General features: G+C 55.8%; 1 protein-coding gene across 3 annotated transcripts in view; it reads left to right on the forward strand.

Moving 5' to 3' along the window:
- Positions 1–9178: 9178 nt before the first annotated feature.
- NSG1 (neuronal vesicle trafficking associated 1) overlaps positions 9179–24701 on the forward strand; it is a 29217-nt gene continuing 13694 nt past the window's right edge. For 2 of the 3 annotated variants that reach the window (XM_045529059.1, XM_045529061.1), the window contains exons 1-3: positions 9179–9234; positions 9955–10108; positions 13714–13830. In XM_045529059.1, coding sequence (XP_045385015.1) covers positions 9980–10108; positions 13714–13830 — 246 coding nt within the window. In that variant the 5' untranslated portion in view covers positions 9179–9234; positions 9955–9979. Of the gene's footprint in view, positions 9235–9413; positions 9570–9954; positions 10109–13713; positions 13831–24701 lie in introns of those variants that run through there. The other variant, XM_045529058.1, reaches the window with a different exon arrangement.

Below are 24701 nucleotides of genomic sequence, written 5' to 3' on the forward strand. Positions count from 1 at the left end.
TTTTGTTTTTTCGTTTTTTTGGGGGGATAGTGTCTCACTCTGTTGCCCAGGCTACAGTACAGTGGTTCCATCATAACTCACTGTAACCTTGAACTCCTGGGCTCAAGGGATCCTCCTGCCTCAGTATCCCGAGTAGCTGGCACTACAGGCACGTGCCACAACACCGAGCTTGAAATCTGGTTTTTAAATGTTTCCAGTAAAGGGATTTTCTAAAGGGTCGCCTGGCACGCAGAATCCCAGTTTGTAAACCCAGAATCAGTGATTCTAAAACAGGATGTGCATCAGAACACCCAGAAGCCTTGTCAGAAGACAGGGTTTCTGATGCAGCAGGTCAGGATCTCTAGCCGGTCCCAGTATGGAGGTGCTGCTGGTCCCAAGACTCCGGGACCCACAGCCCTGGACTCCACCCTGGCTCTAAACGCATGTTTATGATCCTAAAACCCAAAATAGAGGTGCTCCACTCAAGGGAGAAGCTCATGTCACAGACAGAGGTCTGGGCAAGCAGACGTCAAGCCCTAATCCTGCCTTGTCCTACAAAGGCCAACAGCTTTGAGCAGGTCCCCTGTCTTCACTCTGTTGAGCTTTAATCACAGAAATTCACACTTGCAAAATACTTTGAAAAGTCTCTACAATGCCTGTGATGTCCACATATGAAATATATAAAACATAAAGTGTAAAATAACACATCAAAGAGCATCTATATTAGTTTCCTAGCGCTGTCATAGTCAATTACCATAAACTGGGAGGCTTAAAACCATAGAAATCTGTTGCCCTACAGTTCTGGAGGCTGGAAGTCCAAAATCAAGGTGGCAGCAGGGCCACACCCCCTCTGAAGGCTCCGGCTGCTGGCTCTTTCCTGGTGTCTGGCAGCTCCGGCAAGCCGGGCATTCCTGGGTTGTGGCCATGGCACTCCAGTCTCTGCCTCTCTTGTCACGCAGCCTTCTCTGTGTTTCCCTTTGTTCCTTCTTGTAAGGACACCAATTATTGGATTCAGGGCCCACGCTACATCCAGGATGATCTCCCCCCAGATCTGTACCTTTTTATATCTACAAAGACCCTATTTCTAACTAAGGTCTCACTCTGCGGTTCCAGGTGGTCAGTAGTCTGGCAGGGCACACTATTCCCCCACTACAGCATCCCTACTCCTTTTCTCCGATCTCATGCTAGTAAGTTTGGCTTTTTGGATCCTCTGCTCACAGCAGATTAGAAGCAGCAAATTGGGAAGGGCGAGGGGGTGAGTAGTGAGGATCCTGGCTGCAGCCCCCGACGGGGACAGTGGCCACAACAAAAGCAGACCTGAGCACTGCCCAAGCCCAGCAACCCGGGGACACTGAGTGCGGGCAGGAGGCCCCAGCCTCTCGCACCTGGCCCGGCTCGAAAGTAGATATGCTTAAAGCTAACCTGATTCTTCAGGAAGAGGTTAAATTTTTTCCACTGTCCTCTGTTTTGGAAGGCAGGACAATGTGCCTTGCATTTCAGAATGACTCTGGTCCAAAATGAGAAAAGCTAGAGCTAGAGCGATCAAAATTCAATCTCTGGAAAACCCGCTCCTCAGGAGCCCACCCCATGCCCCAGCTGGGCCAGAGAAAAGAGGAGAGAAAAAGTTACAAATTATGGGTGTTAAAAGAATCACACCACGGCCAGAAGTGGGAGGGCAGCCCAGGGCCTGTGGGGCAGGGCTGGCCAGGAGGCCGCATGCTAATTTCACTGCACTGCAACCACAAAAGCCTCAGCCCCAGAGTGAGACAGCCAGAAATGCCCCATTCGGTCATCGCCGGGCTGCCCGCAAGGCAGCTCAGCCGTGCGCTGTGTATCTCCAGTGCTCCGGGAGCCTGTGAATTTCAGACACTCTCCCGGGGACCTTGGCTCCACAAGGCATGAAATGAATTGCATTCATCCATCTGTGGGCTTTTTAAAATTCAATAATTAATTCAAGTGTACGGTGGTATTACTGTTATTAGAATTTGGCCTTTCTGTGGTTCTTTACTTTGGCAAAGTGCTTTTATAATCATTTGCCGGCTAAATAATTTAATAGGAGTTAGTGCTACAAGGCAGCAACCGGGACTCAGCGGGCGCTGGGGCACCCTGGGAGGCCGTGCAGTGAGCGGGGTGGGGGCGGGGGGCTGCATGGAATTCTTGGGCCCTTGGAGTTCGTTCCCCAGGTCTCGTGCTCGACCTCCATGTGCCCTCACTGACTTTGGCCCTGATGTAGCCTGGGCCTTTCTTGTCATGGTGACAGCGAGCAAAATGAAAGAGGGACTTCTGGGTGAGAGGAGAATTAAGTTATCCTTCTAGCCCAAGCCCCTCATTTTGTGGAAGGGGAAACCGAGGTGGGAGGGTGTGCTCTGCCAAGGCCACAGGGCTGGCATGACTCTCTCGCCAAGGAGGAAGGGGAGTGAAGACTGGCACAAACTCAGGGCCAGAGGGGGCTTACCGGTTTAGGGGGTCCCCCTTCCCCCTTTACTAGAGTCAAGAGGGGAGCAGAAGCACAGCCAGGCCTCCTGACAGCTGGCGTGACAGCAGCGCCAGGCCTGGGGGGTGCGGGGCTGCCTCTGCCGGGCTCGGCCCTTCCGCCGCGCTCTTGAAGGGTCTGGTTTCCTCTCTTCTGCCAACATCTCCCCAGCGTCCTCTTAACAAGCACATGTCACCCAAGCCTTGGGGGCCTCATCTGAGAGGCGGAACAACAGAACCACCCTGGAATGTGGAGTGGGGGGACTGAGAGAAGCACCTAGAAAGCACTTTGGTGCTTGTCAGGTTTCACGGAGCATTAGCTATCATTATTAATACGCTCATTTCAACCAGTTACTATTATTCCTTTAGCTGTAACATGGGTGTAACGATACCTGCTCAGAATTTTTGTGAAGCTAAAAACAAAAAGGTAACGGAGGGGACAGTACTCCGTCACGTCATCATCTAATTCTCCCCCGGAGGAGGTCAGAGAAGGGTTTCCCTCCTGGGGCTCTAGGAGCAAGAAACGTTCTCCTTGGCATTTGTATCAGTCAAGATGCCAGGAGGTCACAGGGGACAGCTGAAATTGGGTCATGCGAGGAGGTTTATTTCAAAGCGTTGTTTGCGAAGGCGTGGCCAGCGTGCCGGGGCTCAGGGGGTGTCTGGGGCCTGCGCTTGCGGTGGGGGAGGGCGTGCCAGGGTCCAGGAAGAGCTGAGGCTGCCTTGGAAGAGGAGTGAACTTCTTCAAGGAACAGAGGCAGCCTGAAGGAGCCAGGGGAGCAAAGCCTAACTGGCCAGAGGGCGTGGGAGTCCACTGCGCAGGCCACAGTCCGTACGGGTCAGCATCTGTCCCGGAGGCAGGGGCTGCGGGCCTGAGGCAGACGGGCGCACGGCACTGCTGGTGCACCCGGGTTGCCAGGTGCCCAGGGCAGGGGGCTGAGCGCCGTGGGAGGAGGTTGGCCTGGTCTGAGGGCTCCCGGGCATTGCTCACTGCGGGGAGCTGAACAGGCCACATACCCAGGACAGGCTCCAATTCCCCCTTTTTTAAAAAAATTAATTTACTTTTTAGAGACAGGATCTCACTCTGTCACCCAAGATAGAGTGTAGAGGCCCGATCATAGCTCACTGCAACCTCGAATTCCTGGGCTCAAGCCGTCGTCCTGCCTCGGCCTCCCATAGTGCGAGAGCCACGCGCCCAGCTCCGCTTCCCTTCTGAGAGCCCCAGGTAGTGTTGGCCGCGTCGGATCCCTGCGGCCCACGTGTAAACTGTGGGTGTGGAACTACGGCATTACTCGACCTCTGAAAAACCCTTGACCCACAGACAATTTTTCACTCAATCTGCACTCCACACCCTGCCCCCGAGGACTCTGTAGAGTTTTATGCTCTGAATTTGATGCCCCCTCAAGAGAGATCTTGGAGGTGCTCTCTGGTAGTACGCTCTGCTCCCTCCCGACCGGCCTATGCAGTGGGGGGGCTGCTTCTCCTGCTCCCCCCTCCCCCCTCCCTGATGGAAAATGTCAGGGTCACCGGATGTCCTTTCAGATTCCTTCTAGCTAGATAGGGAAACGCTTCTTGTCCTAAATATTTTCCTATTCTAATGGCCCTGATTTTCAGGTTGGACAGGTTTGCACACTGGAAAATAGCCTGTGTCATGAGAGAGGAAAACAGACAGGCAGCAGGAATCTGGAGCTACCAGCATCTTGGAGGTGACGATCCAACTGGAAAGAAGTCAACTTCTGCTGACTCCACGCCCGTGGGCCGCTCCAGCTGCAGCGCTCTGATTCTGAATCCAAAAATGAGAACCAAGTGAGGAGCGTTTTTAAGATCGTTTCTTACATATCAAGTCTTGGGGCAAAGAAAGAAAACCTATGTAATCATTCCTGTCAGTTTACATACGAGGAAACTGAGGTCCACAGAGGGCCACTCAGCAGAGCCCTTGGCCATCTTGTTTTCACTCACAAGCCCTCACATTCCTCCAAGGGCAAGGGCTTCACAGCCAAAGCAAAACGGATCTTAGAAATAACTTGGAGAAGGTATGAATTGCTGAGCGGTTCATGAATACCCTAGGGCAAAGCCTCAGCAACTACAAACAACCCTCCCCCAAAAACCAAAACAAAACACAGGCACGCAGTTCCATCTAAATATATAACAGGTCATCAAATGACTTTGAGTCCCATAATAGTATTTACTCAGTTTCTATGAGTATAAGCAAAGAAAAAAACACACGGTCTTTCCATTCCTTATCCATTTACTGAGCACCTCATGTGTCCAAGTGCTGGGAAGTCCAGAGAGGAGTAAGACGCTGGAGACCATTAGCGGTTGTGTTTATGATTTCATTTATATAGCGTGTATTTTAAACATTAATGTTTGGAGTTTTCCACAAATGAGCATTTTGCAGTAAACTTAAATCTAGGAGCAAGAACGTCACAATGATGTCACGGGCAACCCTGCCTTCAGTGTGAATTAGGCCATGAATTTTCTTACTACACGCTTGAACTTGGCTTTACACTTTAAATGTCTGCATGTATTGGGAGTGTGAAATAAGTGGATGCCTATGCAATGGAACAAACATCTCTTGATTATTTAGGGTATACTGGGCCCTGTTTTAGACGTGCAGGGTATAGAAATGAAGGATCACGTTGTTCTGCCTGGATTTACTCATGATCTAGAAAGAGATGTAAATCCCTGGACCCCAGGACAGAGAAGCATAAAGAAAGGCCAGGCTTCAGAGAGGAGGCGACACTGGGTCTGGGCTTTGGACGATCAATACGAGTTTGCCGAAAGGACAAGTGGCTGGGGAAGGCGGTCCAGGCAAAGGAGACGGCCGTTCACAAAGGTGGGTGCTTGGGGACCGGGGAGTTTGGATAGAGTGTGGGGCTCAGGGAGAGACAGGGATGACTCCACCCAGATGGGCTGATTCTTCATATTGCAAATGGGTTTTCCCACGTGCAGAAAGATGGAGTCTAATTTCCCTCCCTGGTCCATGTCAGTGTGCTGGTTGACTCCGTGAATTGAGAAGCAGACCAGAGAAACTCACAACCATCAGAAATGAGGATGAGTATAGAACAGACAAATCCACAGAGAGCAGATTAGGAGCTGGCAGAGACTGGGTCAGGGGAAAGTGGGGAGTGACTGTTCTTGGGTACAGGGTATCTTCATGGGGTGACGAAATGTTCTGGAATTAGTGGTGATGGTTGCAGAACTTTGTGAGTATACTAAAAACTGTGAAGTGTACACTAAAATGGTGATATTTGTGACATGTGAATCATATCTCAGGTTTTAAAATAGACATTTGGATGAAGCACATCTGGATCAACATGGCTGGCTACAGACACACGGCTGTAAAAGTCTGGCTGATTCCTGCAGTTACCACCGGATCTCCCTGTGCCGAGGGCCCTGGGTGGCCACCCACCCCGCGCGGTACTCACCTGTGCCAGGTGTTAGGCAGCTTGTGGGGAAGCCTGACTGGAGTCTGCAGCCTGTCCTGCCTCTGCGGGGAACTCTGGGGCCTGCGACTAGTCACTGGACTTCTCTGCGCTACAAAGAGGCTCACTGGACTCTGGGGAATAGAGTCACCTTTGTCACTCTGAGCACTAACCATATAACCACGAAACGTGTTGATCACCTTGCCCTGGCTCCAGTATAGGCTGCTAAGAATAGAGTACCCTGCTAAGAATTCTGTACCCTGGGGTACAGAATTAGAGGTCAAAGTAATAGTAAAAGCCAAAACAGGCACTGTTTTTGAAAAAAATATGATAATAACTCATTTGAGTTTTACAACACCACTATGATGAAGGTATTATTATCTCCATTTCATAGATGGGAAAACTGAGGCACAGAAAGGTTAAGCAATTTGCCCAAAGTCACACAGTCAAGAAGAGGGACAGAGGATTCAAAATCAGGCCATGGACCAGGCATGACAGCTCTCTGGGAGGCCGAGGCGGGAGGATCGCTGGAGGCCAGGAGTTCGAGACCAGCCTGAGCAAGAGTGAGACCCCGTCTCTACATTAAATAGAAAAATTGGCTGGGCATGGGAGTGTGTGCTTGTAGTTCCAGCTACTTGGGAGGCTGAGGCAGGAGGATTGCTTGAGCCCAGGAGTTTGAGGTTGTTGTGAGCTATGATGACGCCACGGCACTCTAGCCTGGGTGACAGAGCAAGACTCTGTCTCAAAAAAAAAAAAAATAAAAATAAAAAAAAACCCAAAAAACAAAACCAAAATCTGTCTCAAAAAAAAATCAGGCCATAGTTTAGCCACTGCGTCACATTGCCTCTTGCTGTGACAGTCTGGACTTCGACCAGTGGGACAAGAGAAGTTGCTAAAAGTCTTAGACTTTGAAATGACAGGGTTGGCCTTGCGTGTCACCAAGCAGCATCTGGCTGCCCTGTGGAGGGGAGTCAGGGCAGGAGTTACTCCAATTATCCAAGCAGTGATGGGCTTGTCCCTGCGATCTCTAACCCTGGAAGTATCCCTAAAAGAGTCATTTACAAAGAATGAATACGTGTCAAAAATCCTTTGTGACACTTGGAATCAAACTGTTGGTGTTAGGATGAAACTCGGGTCCAGTGGGGAGACCAAGTCCTGATGATTTCACTTTTTGTGCACATTTGTATTTGTGCAAATACCTGACACCTTTGTGTCCACAACCATTGTCACAGCTTCAGCCTTCCCATTTATGTGACTGTGGCCTCTTCAACCTCATCTCTGCAGCCCCCTGTCAATTACTTGGGTTCCCTGAATCACCACGCCATGGCAGCCTTAATGCCTGTAGGGAGCTGAACGGTGGCCCCCAAAAGACATGGCCATTTCCTAATCCCGGGAACCTGTTACCTTACATGGTGAAACAGTGGATGTTATCTTATATGGCAAAAATGTGATTAAGTTAAAGATTTTGAGAAAGGGATCTTATCCTGGGTTATCCAAGTAGGCTCTAAATCCAGTGATGAGAGTCCTTGTAAGAGACACAGAGACACACAGAGAAGAGAAAGAGACGATGCAGTTAGAGTAGTGTGAGGGCAGAGATCAGAGTGATGCAGCCACTAGCCAAGGAATGCCTGGGGCCACCAGAAGTGGAACGGGAAGGAACAGGCTCTCCCCTACAGCCTCTAGAGGGAGTGAGGCCCTGCTGACTCCTGATTTTGGACTTCTGGCCCCCAGAACTGTGAGAGAACACATTTCTTTTGTTTTAAGCCTCCTAGTTTGTGGTTACTTGTTCTAGCAGCGACAGGAAGCTAATACAATTTGCATGCTCTGTTCCCACACCTTTCTCAGGCCTCCCTGTGGGAGGTGCACACTGCACCCACAGCCTCCTGGTGCTCTCCCTACTAGCGGTGGCCTTTCCCTCCCAGGCCCACTGCTCGGCCCAGAGACTTGCCGTCTTATTTCCCTCAGCCCTGAGCTCCTTGCGGGTAGGCAGTGTGTCTGGTGCACTCTGCTTGCCCGTGCCCTTCCCAGGGCCCAGACATAATCAGCAGAGGAAGAAAACCACACAGAATGAAACAGCGGCGTCCCGGCGACCAGCACCAGTCAGAATCCAAGAGAGCACAAACCAGTGAGCAGGCAGAACCTGGACCTCCCACTGTCTGCCTCGCACAGCCTGGGTCCTCCTGCCTTTGTCCTCCTCAGTTGGTGGAGCCTTGAGGGAGAGGGAGAGGCCCCAGATTGCTCCTCCCTGTGTGTGTGTGTGTGTGTGTGTGTGTTGGGTTCTGGAAAATGCTCGGGTCTGAGATGGGAAAAAGCCATTCCCTTGCCTAAGCCTGCAGGGCTTCTTTCTCCTGCCCCTTCTGCAGGTCACCCGCACACCGGTGCCTGGGCAGATTTCTAACTACTCTTCTTCCCTGCTGCAGGAAGGTACCAAAGTGCCAGAGAGGTGGCTTCAGTGGTTCCCCAAGGCCTGTGGCAGGGGCCAGAGCCTGAGACAACTGCCCTCCTGGTCTCACCCAGGGTGGCCACAACCCTGGGCCCTGGCCCGGCTGACCTGCTGCCCAAAGGCGGCTTAGACCCTGCTGGGGGGGTTAAGAGGCGCTGTTCAGGCTCCTGTCAAAAGGAGCTGGCCCTCCTGAGGATTTTAAAATCAGGGCACTCATGGCAAATCCCTAGAGTGGGCCTGGGGCTGGCTCAGGCTCTGCAGCGGCTGCTCGGCTTTCTCGGCTCATTCCCCGCATTCTCCTGATTCTCAGTTGGCTGATGGAAAACGCTTGGCCTCAGTGCAAAGGGGAAACCTGCGCAAACGGTGTGACAATAACGACTTCGGAGGACGCCTCCTCTGCCCTGGCGGGGCCCAGCGCGTGGCCCAGGTGCGCGGGCAGCGTCCGCCGTCCCCGGGCGCAGGCCACGCGCGTCTCGCCTCCCTGCCACACGCCTTTCACCGGTGAGTCCTGCAGGCAGGGCGGCTTGGAGGGCCCCCAAACGGGCCCTCATCTGGGCAGCTACGACAGCGGCCGCGCTCAGCTGGTGGGTGAGGGGCGCAGGTCAGGCTAGAACGACCCGCCGCCTTTCCGGGTCCCGGTATCGCCCGAGCGATTCCCTCTGTGCTTGGGCGGCGGCCGCAGAGGGGGGGGTCTCTCCTTCTCTTCGGACCAGCCCCGAGCGCCCTGTCTGCCCCGAACGCGGCCCGCCCCCCGGGCAGCCCCTCCCGGCTCTCAGGGCGCCGCTCCCGCAGCCCGAGGAGCCCCGTCCTCCCTGTCCGCGCGGGCCCCCTCCCAGGGACGCGCCCTCCCGGCCGCGCGCCCAGGCACGCTCGGAGCCCCGCCGCCCGCTGCCTCCAGGCCGCCTGGAGGACCCCCAGGTGGGCGCGGCGCGGCTGCGGGCCGCACCTCTCTCCACTCCGCCTCGGGGGTCGCTCGGTCCCTAGGGCCCCGTTCCCGTCCCCCTGCGCCCCGTCCCTCCCCGGCCCCGCGCTCCTTTGTGCGGCCGCTGCGGCAGGGCGCAGGCGCCCCCGCTCTTTCCCCGCGCGCGGAGCCCCCGGGGGCGGCGGGAGGGAGGCTGCCACGCGGGGAGGAGGGGGCGGCCGCCCAGCCCGGCTCCCTGCCCCGCCCGGCGCCGCCTGCGCCATTGCTGCGAGCGGGAGCGGGCGGCGCGGAGGCTCGGAGCGCGCAGCCAGACCTGCCGGCGCCGGCGCGGGTGAGTGCGGCCGGCCGAGCCGCGCGGGGCCGGGGCCTTCCCGCCGGGGAGCGGGCCTGGGGGCGATGCGCATCTCCCCGAGCAGGGGCACGGGGTGGACGGGCGGGTCACCGGGGCGCAGCGGCCCCGGGACGACGGGCGCGTCTAGTCGGGCTGTGCAGGGGCGGCGCCCCCTTCCCCAGCTGCGGAGCTCCCCTGCGCCCGGGCGACGAGAGTCGTCTGCAGACCCTCTGCTTCCTCCCCCACCCATATGGCCGTGACCGCCACGTCCTCACGACCCTCCGCGGAGACTAGCTCGGGACACTGGAGGGTGTGGGGAGCCCGCCTGCGAACGCCCCGCCCGGGTCCCGCTCCCGGTGACTCCCGCCCGGCCCTCCGTCCGCAGGCTGCAGCCTCGGGTCCCCGCAACCATGGTGAAGTTGGGGAACAATTTCGCGGAGAAGGGCGCCAAGCAGCCGCTGCTGGAGGATGGCTTCGACACCATTCCTCTGATGACGCCCCTCGATGTCAATCAACTGCAGTTCCCGCCCCCAGATAAGGTAAGGGCCCCTCGTGCCTCCGCCCCTCCGGGTGCGCACCCCTAAATCTTGGACCGAAACCGCAACAAAAGGAACGCGCCGCGTGCTCTGGGGACGCGAAGTGGGGGTGCGCTCGGGCAGCAGGAGGAAGCCGGGCGAGGACAATGTGCCTGCGCGGGATTCTGGATCGGGTGACGTTGGAGGCCCCTGCCCTAGACGACAGCCTCGTCCTGACAATGGAACGCGGTGGGGAAAGGTCCCTTCTGGATTTCTGTGGGAGTCCTGTCCACGAGTGGCCCGCCCCCCAGCCCCCCGCTCCTCCCTTGCTCCGCGGCACCAGGGGCTCTGGGTCTGGGTGAGCCCGGGTGAGCCCGGGGGTGCGTAGGTGGCCCTTGGGCCTCCCCGGGGGGTGCATTTCCACCCAGTTTGCCCCACCGAGGCTGCAAGCCCCTTCCTTGGCCAGACGGGCCCTCCTTCCGGGCTCAGTTGTCCTCCCGGTCCTTTCTGCCCACCCCTGCCGACCGCGCTGGGTGCAGGAGGGTGTGGGCTCTTCCGCGGCCTCCTTCTCTTTGTTCCTTCTGCGAAATCTCCAAATAAAGCGCCTGGGCTCGCTCGGGACTACTGTGACCAGGACCAGCCATTCATCAGCCTTCCCCAAAGCGTTTTTTTTTTTTTTTGCTGGATTTAAAGAATCTCATCTTTTCTTGACTGCAGCTTCCAATCAAGTAGTTTCTATCCATTAAGAATAATATTTTCAAGAGTTAACACTTAAAACACTTAAAAAGGCAAATACATCTTTGGAAGTCTAGACAATTGTACTGTAAAACTCAGATCTCAAACCACAAACACAAAGCATCCATTCTGACCCTCTTGTTGCTCAAAAACCTTAAAAACCACCCTGGCCACGAACAAGCTCACTTTATTGCCCAAAGTGCTTTTACATCTATTGTCTCATTGGTCCCTGGTGAAGAGGTCTGAGTCAGGCTCTGTGTCCATTCTGGCAAGTTGGTGGTTGCTGGCCAGGGGCAGGGGGCAGTGAGAGGAGCCCTGCGGTGGGTCCTGTGTTCCCAGGGTGGACCCTTGAGAGGCTGGCTCAGCTCCCAACTCTATTGTCTGTGTTTTGGGTGGGAGGAGGCAGGGGAGGGAAGAGGCTGGCAGCATTTAGAGAAAGGGGGTTCAGCTGGTCACATAATGCCCCCCAGGCCTTGATGGGGTCCCTCTGGGACACTATGGTCCAGTCTGGGCTTTGCAGAAGGGGCAGGGCTGCCCGAGGCCTACCCTCCCTGTCCAGGCATAGAGACTTGTCCTGTTGGCGAGCCTGGCCCCGAGGCCCCCACCTCCCCCTCCTGCCTTGGCCCCTCAGCTTCTCAGCTGCGGAGTGTGGTGCCTGTGCCAGGAATTCTGTGTTCGGAGGTGGCACCTCTGTCAGGTGATTCCCACTGCTTGGCCTGAGCCTCCTCTTTCGTCCTCAGTCTGTTCCATTCCAGAACCGTCTGCACCGTGAGTTTATGCAAGGTGGAGGGATTTGGGCAGGTATGAAACCCTGGCCAAGCAGGGGTAGTCTAGGCAGCCCCAAAAGGTAATGAGTGTCCTGTCCCTGGAAATATTCAAACAAAGGGGCCATCCGGCAGGATGTTCCAGAGAAGGGAATTCCAGCAGGGACTGATGGTTGGGCTAGAAGGTTTCTGAGATCACAGATAAGGAAACTGAGTCTCAGAGAGTTTATGGGCCATGCCCAAGGTCACTTGGCTGAAGGTTACAGTCCACCAGGATGCAGAAGTTTCTGGCAGTGCCTCACTCCGCCCTGCTTGGAGCCAGACGTCTCTCACACAAAACATCTCAGCCTGAACAACAGCAGCGTGTTGCTAACAGCCAGGGTTCAGGGAGGAGAAGTCACCTGTCCCAGGTGGCATGGCTCCTGAGGGGTTGTAAACAGAATCCATTCTGAGAATGTGCACCAAGTGTCGAGGTGCTGGGGGCGCGACAGCAGCAGTGGTCCCAGAGCAAGCAGCAGCACCAGGGATCTCCCCTAATGTTTGGGGGTGCGTGTTTATTCTGAACCAGGAGCTTTCTAGGAGCTTTCCAGGTTTAAATTCCTTTAATTTGCTGACAACACTGAGGCAACTACCAGCATGACCCCCAGCATACAGATGTGGACATGGAGGCACAGAGAGTTGAAGGGACCTGCCAGGGCCACCCAGCCAGTTAGTGACAGATGCAGATAGAATCCATATCAACAGAATATTGACCAAGTCCCCATGCTGGGCTGAGGGTTCCAAGGCTTCCTTATCCTCACAGTAGCCCGAGGAAATAGCCTTGTTCCCACTTTGTAAGCGACTGAAGTGGCTCCAGGTGGCCAGTGTGTGCTCATTCAGCTAGTTGGGGACAGCTGGGATCTGAGGATGACAAAGTGCCACTCAAGTACTGCCTCAAGACACTGGCGCTTCGAAGGGTGGGCACCCCTCCTCCAGCATGGGCAAGCCCGTGGAAAGGATCGAGGCCAGGAGTGTGGTTACAAGGGTTCTGGCTCTTGGGACCATTTTTCAGTGACAGCTGGCATGGGCCACTCCCCCTGTTGCTGCTCCCTGAAGCTGCTGCCCGGGACTGACCATCTGAGTGTCTGGATTCCCTTTGCCTTAGAGAGCAGGTGTCCCCTCCAAACTGTGTGCACCCACTGCGGGGCATCTTCACTGGGGATGAAGAGAGTGGGGGTGGCTGGTCCTCCCCGTCCAGCAGCCCCTCTTGGCACTTACTCTGGGGAGTGGGGTTTGGGGATCAGAGCTATGTCACCCCTTAACACTGCTCTGAACACCTCCCTCTCCAGTGGGGACAGAGAAGTTAACAGTTCCTATCAATAGGGTGTGACAGGGGCACTGCCAGCGAGGCCAGGGCCAGGAGTGTCCCAGGGAGGAGGCCACACGGGCATCATGGTCCATCTGGAGCTGGTGGGGACACAGGCCTGGGGTCTGTGCGGAGCAGAGGTGAGAGTCAGTTTCCATATTGGAAAAGCAGCTCCCACCTGGCAGTGGGGGTGGGCGAGTGAGGGCAAGGAGACACTTTGGGGGCAGTTGCTGGGGCAGAGGAGAGAGGATGGGGCGTGTAGGCGAGGAGGCCAACTCCAGATCTCCTTCCTGATGGGCTGGTGGCCTGCTCCTTCAGCCAAGTCCTGCAGGGATGTGGTGGCGTGCTCCGAGCTTCTGTCCTTATGCCCATGGCAGCACATAAAGACCAAAACACAGTAGGTGTGCCTCCGACTGCCCGGGCTGCAGCTCTGCTGGGTGGAGGGAGCTCTGCTGGGTCAGGAGTCAGAGGCCACACTGAATTCAGGCCCTGCCACCCATTAGCTGTGTGACCTTGGCCAGTGAGCTTAGCTTCTCTGCCCCTCCGTTATATTTCCCTCCTGGGGCTGCTGTCAGGATTATTAATGGGTAATTTCTCCGAAAAGTCCTGGCACAGGGAGAGGAGAGCTCCAATAGGTAGGGCCTGTTCTCATTCCTTTTGTGAATTACTTCCTGGCGAAATGGTGACCTTGAACATAAGAGTGCGCGGACCCCCTCTTGGGGCAGATGTGTCCTAATGCATCTGGCTGTGCCACTGACCTTTTGCTTCTCTGTTTCCTGGGAAAGGTGGTCGTGAAAACCAAGACTGAATATGAACCTGACCGCAAGAAAGGGAAAGCGCATGCTCCCAAAATAGCTGAGTTCACCGTCAGCATCACTGAGGGTGTCACCGAGAGGTTTAAGGTGAGTGGCCGTGGGGGTGGGGGGTGAGATGCTGCTCTTGCCCCCAGGAGGGGTCCGCGGAGCTGCGGAGATGACCTACAGAAAACGGTGTGGCTGCGCTCCTCTGGGCTGACCCCAGCTGCACAAACCGGGCGGCTTCCGGCTACTCACCAAGATGTCATCCATGTGGTTTTCTAAAATTTCTTTTTTCTTTTCATCTTCCAAAATGATCACTTATTACTTATTTTTATAACAGGGAAAACCTACCCATAACCTTTCTTTTAGACAAAGGTTATAAACACTTACCAAACATTAAAATATTTACCTAGCAGTTCTAGGAAGGAAGCAGACAATGACGAAACGTTAACGCACAGCACTTGCTACTTGCTGCACAGGCTTCTGGGCCCTTTCCCTATGTGAGCTCATCCAAACAGTGCTCCCCAGGGTCGGGGGTCGGTGTGAACCATACAACCCATCTTACAGAGGGGGAAGCGGAGGCAGAGTGGTCACAGCTCTCGTGGCAGAGCCAGGACCCAGAGGTGGCCTGGCTCAGAGCCCTGTGTGCACCCCCCACCTGTCCCCTGCTGACGGGACTGCGGGGACTGCGGGAAGGGCCCTGGCTCCAGTCGGCCCCGGGTGGGGGGAGCCTTCCCCCACAGCGGGGTGGCCTCTGAGGCGGCACTGGGTGAAGAACCAGTTGGATATTCATCTTCTGGAAACTCATCCTTTGGGAAACATCAGAAAGAAGGTAAAATGGTGGCCCTCACCTAGGTTTAAAGGGGTGAGTCGAGAGACATGAGAGGGTCTCCAGGCCTCGAAGAGTGGCCCTGGCTGGCTCTCTGGTCACACTCCACTTGGATGTGCGAGCAGTTTGCTCACACCATGGTGCACGGGGGCTCTCACCCCCCCATGCCCTGCAGTTTCCAAAGCACCTTGTCTTTGTGACAACCTTGTCAGGTACAGAAGGCGGCCTGGGGACCATCCTGGTTAACAGATGAGTGGAGCGGGGGCTGAGGCCTCCATGGAGCGCCAGGGAACGTGGGGCGTAGTCTGACCCACGGTCCCTGCTCCTTCCCGCAGCGCCACGCTGCCTCTCAGGGTCTGCCTGGCACAGTGGACCCCACGAGCGTGTTGTCTTCTCTCTCTGGCGGGGTTTACTTGTGTCAGCTCATCTCATCCTCCTAGCAATGCTCCACCTCCTGCCTACTGAGAGTAGTGACTATTCGTAGTGCCCATCTTGCAGAGGGGAAGTTGAGGCACAGGGCAGTCCCTGCCCGTGGTCTCTGCTGCTTGCGAGGACACTGTGCCGAGCGCTCTGGGTGGCCGCTGGCTCAGCAGTTCACGTGTGTTTGAGGTTCACGGCCCGGACCCAGGCAGACCCCAGGTCAGCACCTCTCTTCCCCTCTGCCCAGTGGGGTCAGCGTGTGCCTCGGCTGCTGCCAGGCCTGTCCTGCCCCGTCCACGCCCTGAGATCAGCTGCTGTCCCCAGCTGAGGAAGGAGTGACCTCGATTTCAAGGTCACCCTGGCCTCCAATCTGCTGGCTGGGCACCATCTGGACGTCTGCATGTGTCTGGGTTTCTCACGCCTGCTCTGACCTTTGCTTCCCGCAGCCCTGGCATTTCAGGCCCCCACAGAGCAGGGAGCCGAGTGGTACTGGAATGGCTATTCCTTTATCTGTTGAGTGTGTGTCGTGTGCTAGGCTCTGTCCCCCACCTCTGGCAGTTTCCAAAGCACCGTGGCATCCTCCATTTGTGCTTTTCCTGCACGATCACCTCAAGCAGGTGCCCAGGTCTCTCTAAGGCTTAGATGACGCATATTTGTCACCAGGGCTTTCTGCAGCTGCAGCTGGGACCCAGACCCCAAGGGCTCAGAAGACCTCAGACACCTGTGCCTGTCCCTGTAGACTGGCTGCTGGTGGCAGTCCTGCCTTGCCTCTCCTCTGGCTGTCTGAGAGAGCAATGTATACAGTAGTTGCTCACCAGATGGTTGCCCTGGAATGCACCATTTCCCTAGTCTTGCACACAGACCTGCAGGGCGTGTGTCTGTGCTTAGTTTCCATGGCCTCCTCTGTGATTTGTGACCACCCTGAAGGGGCTGTCACTGGCCCTTTTAACAGGTGAGGCTGTTGAGTCCAAGTGGTCCCGGGGGGCTGGTTGCAAAGCCAGCACCTTCTGCCATGCCTCCTACCGTGCACATCTCCCCACACCCCTTCCCCCCCCCCCCGCAGGGCTGGCTCAGACAGAACCTCCCGGGGAAGCCTCCTGGGTCCCCCTTGGTTGTGACCAGCCTCCCCCTGGCTGCGCGTCCACTGCCCTTTGTCTCGAGGCAGTCACAGCCTCTGAGAGTCAGGGAGTGTGCCAGCCCGTTGTGCTTATTGTCTCGCTGAATCTTTGTGAACACCGCACGAGACAGGCACCGTTATTATCTATTTCCATTTTATAATCGAGGGGAAACTGAGGCAGGGAGCTTGAGCCAGGCAGCCTGCTCTTCACTGTGGCACCAGAGCAGGTTTGCACGAGGAGTCTCAGCCACAGGTGACCCACCCGCTGCTGTTGGATTGTTCTGCTCCTACAAATCCTTTCCTTCTGCTAATTCAAAACCCTTCCCAGGAACTGCCACCCTGTGGCCCTCGATCTGCTGCCTTGAGTCACTCAGAGCACGCGACACCCTCCTTCCCCATCCCACAGCCTTTGGGTACTCTGGAGCCCTGCCCCGTGTAAGCACTCTTTTCTCGTGTCTTCCATGTAAGCCCCGGTCTCTAGCCTCCGACCCCACGATGCTCTCTTCTGAGGGTCTGGGATGGCCCATGCTTCTCTTTGGGCATGAGGCCTGTGGCAGGTGTCTTGGCGAAGTCCAGTGGGGTGGCCTTTTGAAGCAAAGGCCCCTCAACCTGAGTTGGTGACCCAGGGAAGGGAACCAAGCCACGGCGACCCCCTGAGCCAAGAATGTCAGCCAAAAATGAAGGTGCAGGGACTCTTTGTGCAGACAGAGCTTACTCATGGGCTGCTCTGTGCCAGCTACGATAAGAGCTGCGTGGTGGCTTTTCCTCTCTGGTGCTCAGTGCACGCTCCGTAACAGTTCGACAAGAAAATGCATGACTAATCGTGCCGCCAGACTCCCGCGCGTGGGGGACCTGGCCAGCTTTCCTGGGTCTGCCTGTGGGTCCCTCGCTTGCTGAGCAAGGTCACTGGCGTAAGCCGTCTCTCTGGGCCACAGGTGGGTGTGAGTCCTGGACAGGTGATATTTGTCGATTCTGACTAAGGCAGGAGACCTGCCCAAGGCCACACGTCTGCGAACGGCAGAGGCAGGCTGGGAGCCAGGGCAGCCCGGCTGCAGGAGCCCATCGCCGTGGCCTGTGGGCGCCCCGGTTCAGCCGGCCAGCTCGACCAGGGCACCCACAGGCCGCACTCTTGCCACGAACAGCCGCATTCTGAGGGCGCCTCTTGCCTTCGCCTGCTCCAAGGCTCTTTGGGAAGGACATTTACCTGCTCCTGGCCCACCTGCTGTGAAGTAAGTGTGTGTGTGTGTGTGTGTGTGTGAAGGGCAGCCTCCAAAGTGCTGTTTCCCCAAGTGCCTGGGGCCACCTGAGTCAGAGTCATCCAAGTTCGATTTTAACACAGGGACCCTGGACCCTGGGAACATGCGTTTTAACAAGCTCTCCAGGGGATTCGAATGTACTCTGAGTTCCCACCCTTTCTGGGTGGGGGTGCATTCTAGCACAGTGCAGGAAGGATCAGAAGGGCTGGCGCCTTTTGGGAATGCTAAGAGTGCGTGCTCTTCTGGAATGTTCTTCCAGCCTTTTACTGCCCAGTTATGTCTGGCCCTTGAGTGCATGCACCATGAGGCGCGCCGCTGTCCTGCGACGCTTCCGCTGGTCGGGGGGCGCTCGTGGAGCAGGCTGTGCCGGGGGTGGGGGTGGGGTGGCGCGCGGAGCAGACTGTATTGGGGGGCGCGCGCGGAGCAGGCTGTGCCGGGGGGGGGGGGGGGGGGCGCGGAGCAGACTGTATTGGGGGGGCGCGCGCGGAGCAGGCTGTGCCTGGGGGGGTGGGGTGGCGCGCGGAGCAGACTGTATTGGGGGGCGCGCGCGGAGCAGGCTGTGCCGGGGGGGGGGCGCGCGGAGCAGACTGTATTGGGGGGCACGCGCGGAGCAGGCTGTGCGGGGGGGGGGGCGCGCGGAGCAGACTGTATTGGGGGCGCGCGCGGAGCAGGCTGTGCGGGGGGGGGGCGCGGAGCAGGCTGTGCCGGGGGGGCGCGCGCGGAGCAGGCTGTGCGGGGGCGCGCGAGGAGCAGACTGTATTGGGGGGCGCGCGCGGAGCAGGCTGTGCCGGGGGGGGGGGGCGCGCGCGGAGCAGGCTGTGCGGGGGGGGCGCGGAGCAGGCTGTATTGGAGGGGCCCGGAGCAGGCTGTGCTGGGGGGCGCGCGCGGAGCAGGCTGTGCGGGGGGCGCGCGCGGAGCAGACTGTATTGGGGGGCGCGCGCGGAGCAGGCTGTGCGGGGGGGGGCGCGGAGCAGACTGTATTGGGGGGGCGCGCGCGGAGCAGGCTGTGCCGGGGGGGGGGCGCGCGCGGAGCAGGCTGTGCCGGGGGGGCGCGGAGCAGGCTGTATTGAGGGGGCGCGGAGCAGGCTGTGCCGGGGGGGGCGCGGAGCAGGCTGTATTGAGGGGGCGCGGAGCAGACTGTATTGGGGGGCGCAGAGCAGGCTGAATTGGGGGGGGCGCGCGCGGAGCAGGCTGTGCCGGGGGGGGCGCGCGCGGAGCAGGCTGTGCCGGGGGGGGGGCGCGGAGCAGGCTGTATTGGGGGGGGCGCGGAGCAGGCTGTGCCGGGGGGGCGCGCGCGGAGCAGGCTGTATTGGGGGGGCGCGGAGCAGGCTGTATTGGGGGGCGCGCGCGGAGCAGGCTGTATTGGGGGGGCGCGGAGCAGGCTGTGCTGGGGGGCGCGCGCAGGGGAAGGTCAGGCGGAGGATGTGGCCTCCCTGGCCGTGCGGACCCCTCCCACCAGGGCTCAGTCACAGCTGTGGTTGGGACAGGGTCTTCCTCGTCCCGTTGGTGACTGCACAGCTTCCGAGAGGCTCCCTAGCCCAGCGTCAGCTTAGTCCTTTCCAGCCCTGCGTGTGAGTCTCAGGAATGAGCTCTCGCCTGTCATTTGTTGAAGCAGCACGTAAACAATCCGTCCCCCCGCGTCTCGTTTGAGGAGTTCAGGAGCTCCTCATCCTCATCGGCCTCTGGGTGGCTCCCCTGAAAGGAAATGTCTCTGTGGCGTTCCCTCCTGATTCCCACTCGGGGCTGATCTCTTGGCTGCCGGTTGCTAGGCTGGTTGCTAGGCGACTGCTGGCTGGGGGAGGGCTCCGGAGGGCGCGGGGACGCCGGACGCGCGGGCTTCCCGAGGGCGGCGTCGCCGGGAAAGCGGGCTGTTAGTTGACGCAGGTGTGTCGATGCCGAGAGTAGACGCGGCCGAGGCGGTTCTCAATTCACGAACCTGAACACGCCTAGGCCGCGCCCGCCCGCCGCCGTGCAGGGCCGTGTCAGCTGCGGGCGCCGCGTCCTCGCGCTGTCCTCCCCATCGGGCGGGCGGAGGGGCCACGACTAGGCCCGTGACAGGCAAGTTCCCCCAGGGCTCATTCCCGCCCTCTGTGCTTGGTGGCTACGAGGACGACGAAGCGCCGCTGAGACCTGAGGGGCCGCACGGCCTCTCTGCGCGTGCGCGGAAGGTGTGGGCTGCGCGGCCGCCGCCCCGCCTGGCTCCGAGCTGCCCCGGGGCCTGCGACGTCCGGGTCGGCCTCGCGCGTCGCTCGTGGGCGGCCCAGAGAGGGGGGACGTCTGCGGAGCAGAGACCCGAGTGGCCATTCCGGCAGGCAGTTGATACTCCAGTGGGGGGTGTCTCTTTGTGTCCTGCCTGTCGCAAACGCTCCTGAGGGTGGGTGTCTCTTTGTGTCCTGCTTGTCGCAAATACTCTTGAGGGTGGTTTGTATTTTCTTCTCACATCCTTAATGACCTTGTGCTGCCTGTGCCCGTCTGTTTTCCAGTCTCCAGTAATCTGGTGTGTTTCAATTGTTAAATATTTATGAATGGTGACACCGTGTCCTTGGCACTGGGGGGTCTTCACGCAGGGAGATGCTGGAGACCCTAGAAATGTGTCCGGACACCCCCTGTGACCTTCAGCCGCGCGAGCGTCCTGCCGGATTCCGGCGCTTCGCGGCCCAGCTGCAGGGGGGGGCTTCACCCAGAACCGGGTCCCACGTGGGCTGAGTCATCTCGGGGTCTGCGTGTCTGTGTGTGCACTTGTGTGGGGTGCCTAAAATATTTAGCGCTGTAAACGCTTTAAGATGTCAAGATTTGTCTTCTTTCTCCAAGATTTTTTTTTTACTGCATTGCTCAGCAGAAATGCTCATTTCCTTTTCCCTCCTGTTGAGGTTGGGAGGCAGGAGAGGGCCGAGGGAGAGCCACCCAGCGCCATCGACCCAGCGCCCGCTTGAGCTCCGAGCTTCCCAACTGTCATTCCTTTCACTCTCACTTACAGTCTCTGAAGGGTGACCTTACTGTCCTGATTTTGTAGGTGGCTAATTAAGGCCAGAGCAGCTAAGGAGCAGGCCAAGGTCAGCCAGATAATGAGGGGTGGAAGTGGGACGTAGAGCCACGTCCATCTGTCACAGCAAAGCCCACCACATGCTGTCCTCAGTGCCGGGGGGCAGGGGGTGACTCTCCCCTCTGCAGACATCCTGGTACTGCCACCTCCCGTCTGGGCAGTGGCCCGGGAGGACCCCGGCAGGAGAGCAGATGGGAGCACAGTGAACCCAAATGCCGCTCAGGTATTGTCTGTCAGGTGGGATTTTGCTGACCCTGTCTCATGTGAGCGGGCAGAGAACTAGTTCGTGGGCAGCTGAGCGACCATATAATTCACGGCCCCAATGGGACACTTTTGTGAGTGGCAGTGGATGGACAAAGCAGTCCGGATGCCAGGCCGTAGCCATCAGCCAGGACTGTGCTGGGCATCCTCGAGGCACGGTCCCTCCTTATGATATACCGCCCCCCTCAGGCCTGTACCCTGTTGTGCTTGTCTGTTCCTACTGTGCTTTCCAGAAAACACTCCTCAGATCCCTCTCCCCTCTCGCACAGGGCAACTCTGGCCTGGGCTCCCCATCTCTCATCAGGACCCCCCCAGTAGTCTGACACCCTATCTCCTGCCTCCCTCCTCTGGCCCATTTAAAAAAAAAATTTTTTGTTTTTATGTTTTAGAGACAGGGTCTTGCTGTGTCGTCCAGGCTGGAGTGCAGTGGCGTGATCACAGCTCAATGCAGCCTCCAACTCCTGGCCTCAGCCTCTCAGAGTGCTGGGATTACAGGCGTGAGCCACCATGCCAGGCCACTGGACCATTTTTTTAAAAAAATTGTTGTAAAATATACAAAATACAAAATTTACCATTTGAAAGTGTACAATTCAGTGCCACTTAATACATTGACCATGTTGTCCAACCATCATCACTACCTAGTTCCAGGACATTTTTATCTCCCCCAAAGAAGACTCCATACCCGTTAAGCAGTCACTCTCGTTCCCTCTTTCCTCCCCTACCCCTGGGAACCACTAATCTGTTTTCTGTCCCTGTAGATGTACCTATTCTACACATGTCCTACAAATGGAGTGATAGCATGTGTGACCTGCCTGGCTTCTTTCTTAGTGCTGATATTTCCAAGGCTTGCCTGGGTTGTAGCATGTATCAGTACTTAATTCCTTTCTATGGCTGAGTAGTATTCTGTTGTATGGCCAGACTACGTTTTGTTTATGCATTATTGGTTGATGGACATTTGTGTTGTTTCCACATTTTGGCTATTATGAGTAGCTGCTGTGAACATTCATGTACAAGTTTTTTTTGTTTTTTTTTAACACCTGTTTTAAATTCTTTTGGGTATACCCCCAGGAGTAGAATTGCTGGGTCATGTAGTAATTTTATATTTACCATATTGTGGAATCGCCAAACTGTTTTCCATAGAGATGTACCATTTTACATTCTCATCAGCAGTGTACAAGGGTTCCAATTTCTCCAAATTTTCACCAACTCTTGTTATTATTTTTTTTATTATAGCCATCTTAGTGGGTGTGAACTGGTATCTCATTGTTGTTTTGACCTGTATTTACCTAATGGCTAGTGATGTTAAACATCTTTTCATGTGCCTGTTGGCCATTTGTATATCTTCTTTAGAGAGATATCTATTCAAGTCCTTTCCCATTTTTAATTAGGTGTTTGCCTTTTTGTTGTTGAGTTGTTTGAGTTCCTTACATATTTTGGATACTAAGCCTTTATATGATTTGCAAATATTTTCTACCATTCTGTAGGTTCTCTTTTCACTTTCTGGATAGTTTCTTTGATGCACAAAAATTTAAAATTTTGGTGAAGTACCATTTAGTTTTTCTTTTGTTGCTTGTGCTTTTGGTGTCATATCTAAGACACTGTTGCCAAATCCAATGTCAAGAAGATTTTCCACTGTGTTTTCTTCTAAGAGTTTTATGGCTTAGCTTTTATATTTAGGTCTTTGATCCTTTTTGAGTTATTTTTTGTATATCATGTGAGGTAAGAGTCCAACACCATTTTTTTGCATATGGTCCCAACCACACTTATTGAAGAGACTGTTCTTGTCCCATTGAATGAATGATCTTAGTACCCTTATTGAAAATCGGTTGGCCATGGACATATAATTTTATTTCTGGACTCAGTGCTATTCCATTGATTTATATGTCTGTTCTTATGCTAGTACCACTCTATTTTGATTACTGTAGCTTTGTAGTTTTAAGTTTTAAAATTGGGAAGATGAGTCCTCTAATTTAGTCTTTGTTTTCAAGACTGTTTTGGCTCTTCAGGGTCCCTTGAAATTCCATTTCTGCAAAATAAATAAATAAATAAATAAAAATAAAAAGACTGTTAAGATTTTGATAGAGATTGTGTTTGGGAAGTATTCCCATCTTAACAATATTAACATAATATAATTACTATTTAAGTTTTCCAATCCTTGAACACAGGGTATCTTTCCCTTTATTTAGGTCTTCTTTAATTTCTTTCAGCAATGTTTTATAGTTTTCAGTGTACAAGTTCCTTCACTTTTTAACGTAGGCAATAAACTGCAGAGGTGTCAGGTGCTGCTGTACCTGCACCTGCGTTGCCCCGCAGATCACAGGCCTTTTCATATCCTGCTGAACTGGGTGCCAAGATCTTGGGGTAGTGTTTCCACTCACTGGTCCTTTGAAATCAGTATTTACAAGATTTTGTTGTTTAGTGTGTTAATAAATAAACACGTGTATATTATTACATCACAAATTTATATTTTTGCAACATTTTCATAACAGTATTTCATATAATTAGTTTGCAAGCCTACGTGTAGTGTTTTATGCACTGAAAACATCATTCTGAGGAGGATTTGTGGCTTCGCCAGGGGGTCCAGGCAGTCAATGGCACAACTATGGCAGAACCCTGCGCCAGGCTTGCCCCACCTCCAGGCCCTGGTGCACTCAGTGCCTCATGGCCCATCTCCTGCAGGACATGTGATGCTTCAGCCACGCTGGCCTAGCACACCATGTTTTTTGGCATCTCAGGCCTTTGGCACAAAGCCCTGCTCCCTGTTGGGCTCCCTATTGCCTTGCTTCCCTGATGAGCTCCTCCTCCTCGAGGGCCAGACGCCCCTCTCAGCAGCCTTCCCAAGCAAGGTTAGGGGCTGCTCTGCGTTCTCGCCCTGTGTGGTGAAGACGTGACGCCAGGGTGACGCCACAGGACCATACAACCCTACAGGCTTCTCAGCCAACTCCTGAGACGCGCCCTCCACGGGGGCCACGGTCAGATCACCTGCGAGTGTCCACTGGCCACGTGGGGGTCCCTGAGATGGAGGAAAGCAGGGCCTGTGGGCCGGGGGGCACTCGGCCTTCGTGGCCCTTTCTTCATTAAAGAGAGAATTGCGGCAGTCTTGTCTAAAGACGGATACCGTCCAGCCTGTCCTTATTACATATTCATTATCATTATAGCATTTTTTCCTTCTAATTCTGAAACAGAATTAAAATCAAAACATTTTTATGGGTTCCTGCAAGCATGGGAGGCCCAGGCACTGAGCCTGCTGTGCCTGACGGAGACACGGCCCTGGAACACAGGCCCTGCTTCCCAGGAAATACCCTCTCCCTGTCGGGACCCCCCTGGCCGGTCCCTGGCTCACAGGCCCAGCCCGGCCGGGTGGAGGGGCAGGCCCTGTCTGTCAACCTCAGCTTTCTGGGCCTGGAGCAGCGGAGGGAACAGCTGCCCTGGGTCCCACCTCCTTCCAGGCGGATTGTTTGCTTAAGAAATGGCTTTACTTAAGCAAAGCCTTCACCTAGACAGCCAGCAGCTCCTGCAGACTAACCGCCTGCTCTGTGTGACTGAGGCGTTATTCTGGGGGTGCCCAGCAGCCAGGGGTTGCGGTCGGTGCTTGTTGGGAGATGGGTTGTCTGCAACTGGATTCGCTCACTCTCGCACTCATGCACATGTGGGACGCATTTTCTTTGTGCCAGGTGTGTGACACAGCCCTGCCCGCAGTGGCCCCGTTTGAGGGGAGATGAACTTGAAAGGAGATATAAAAGTTTCTTGGGGCTTTTGTAACAAATTAGCACAGTGTGGCAGCTTAACGCAGCATGCAGCCGTCTCGCAGTTCTGCAGTCAGGGGTCCTGAACCAGTGTCACCAGGCCACAGTCAAGGTGTCTGCAGTGCCCTGCTCTGTGTGGAGGCTCTCGTGGAAGCCTTTTCTGTCTTCCAGAACTGCATTCCTTGGCTTGTGGCCCCCTTCTCCACCTCCAGATCCTACAGGGTAGCATCTTCCGGTTTCTCTCTGCTCAGGTCACCTCTCCTCTGCGGTAGAATCTCCCTCTGCCGCCCTCTTAGGACATCTA

This window comes from Lemur catta, chromosome 17, assembly GCF_020740605.2.
Source record: "Lemur catta isolate mLemCat1 chromosome 17, mLemCat1.pri, whole genome shotgun sequence".
NCBI lineage: Eukaryota > Metazoa > Chordata > Mammalia > Primates > Lemuridae > Lemur > Lemur catta.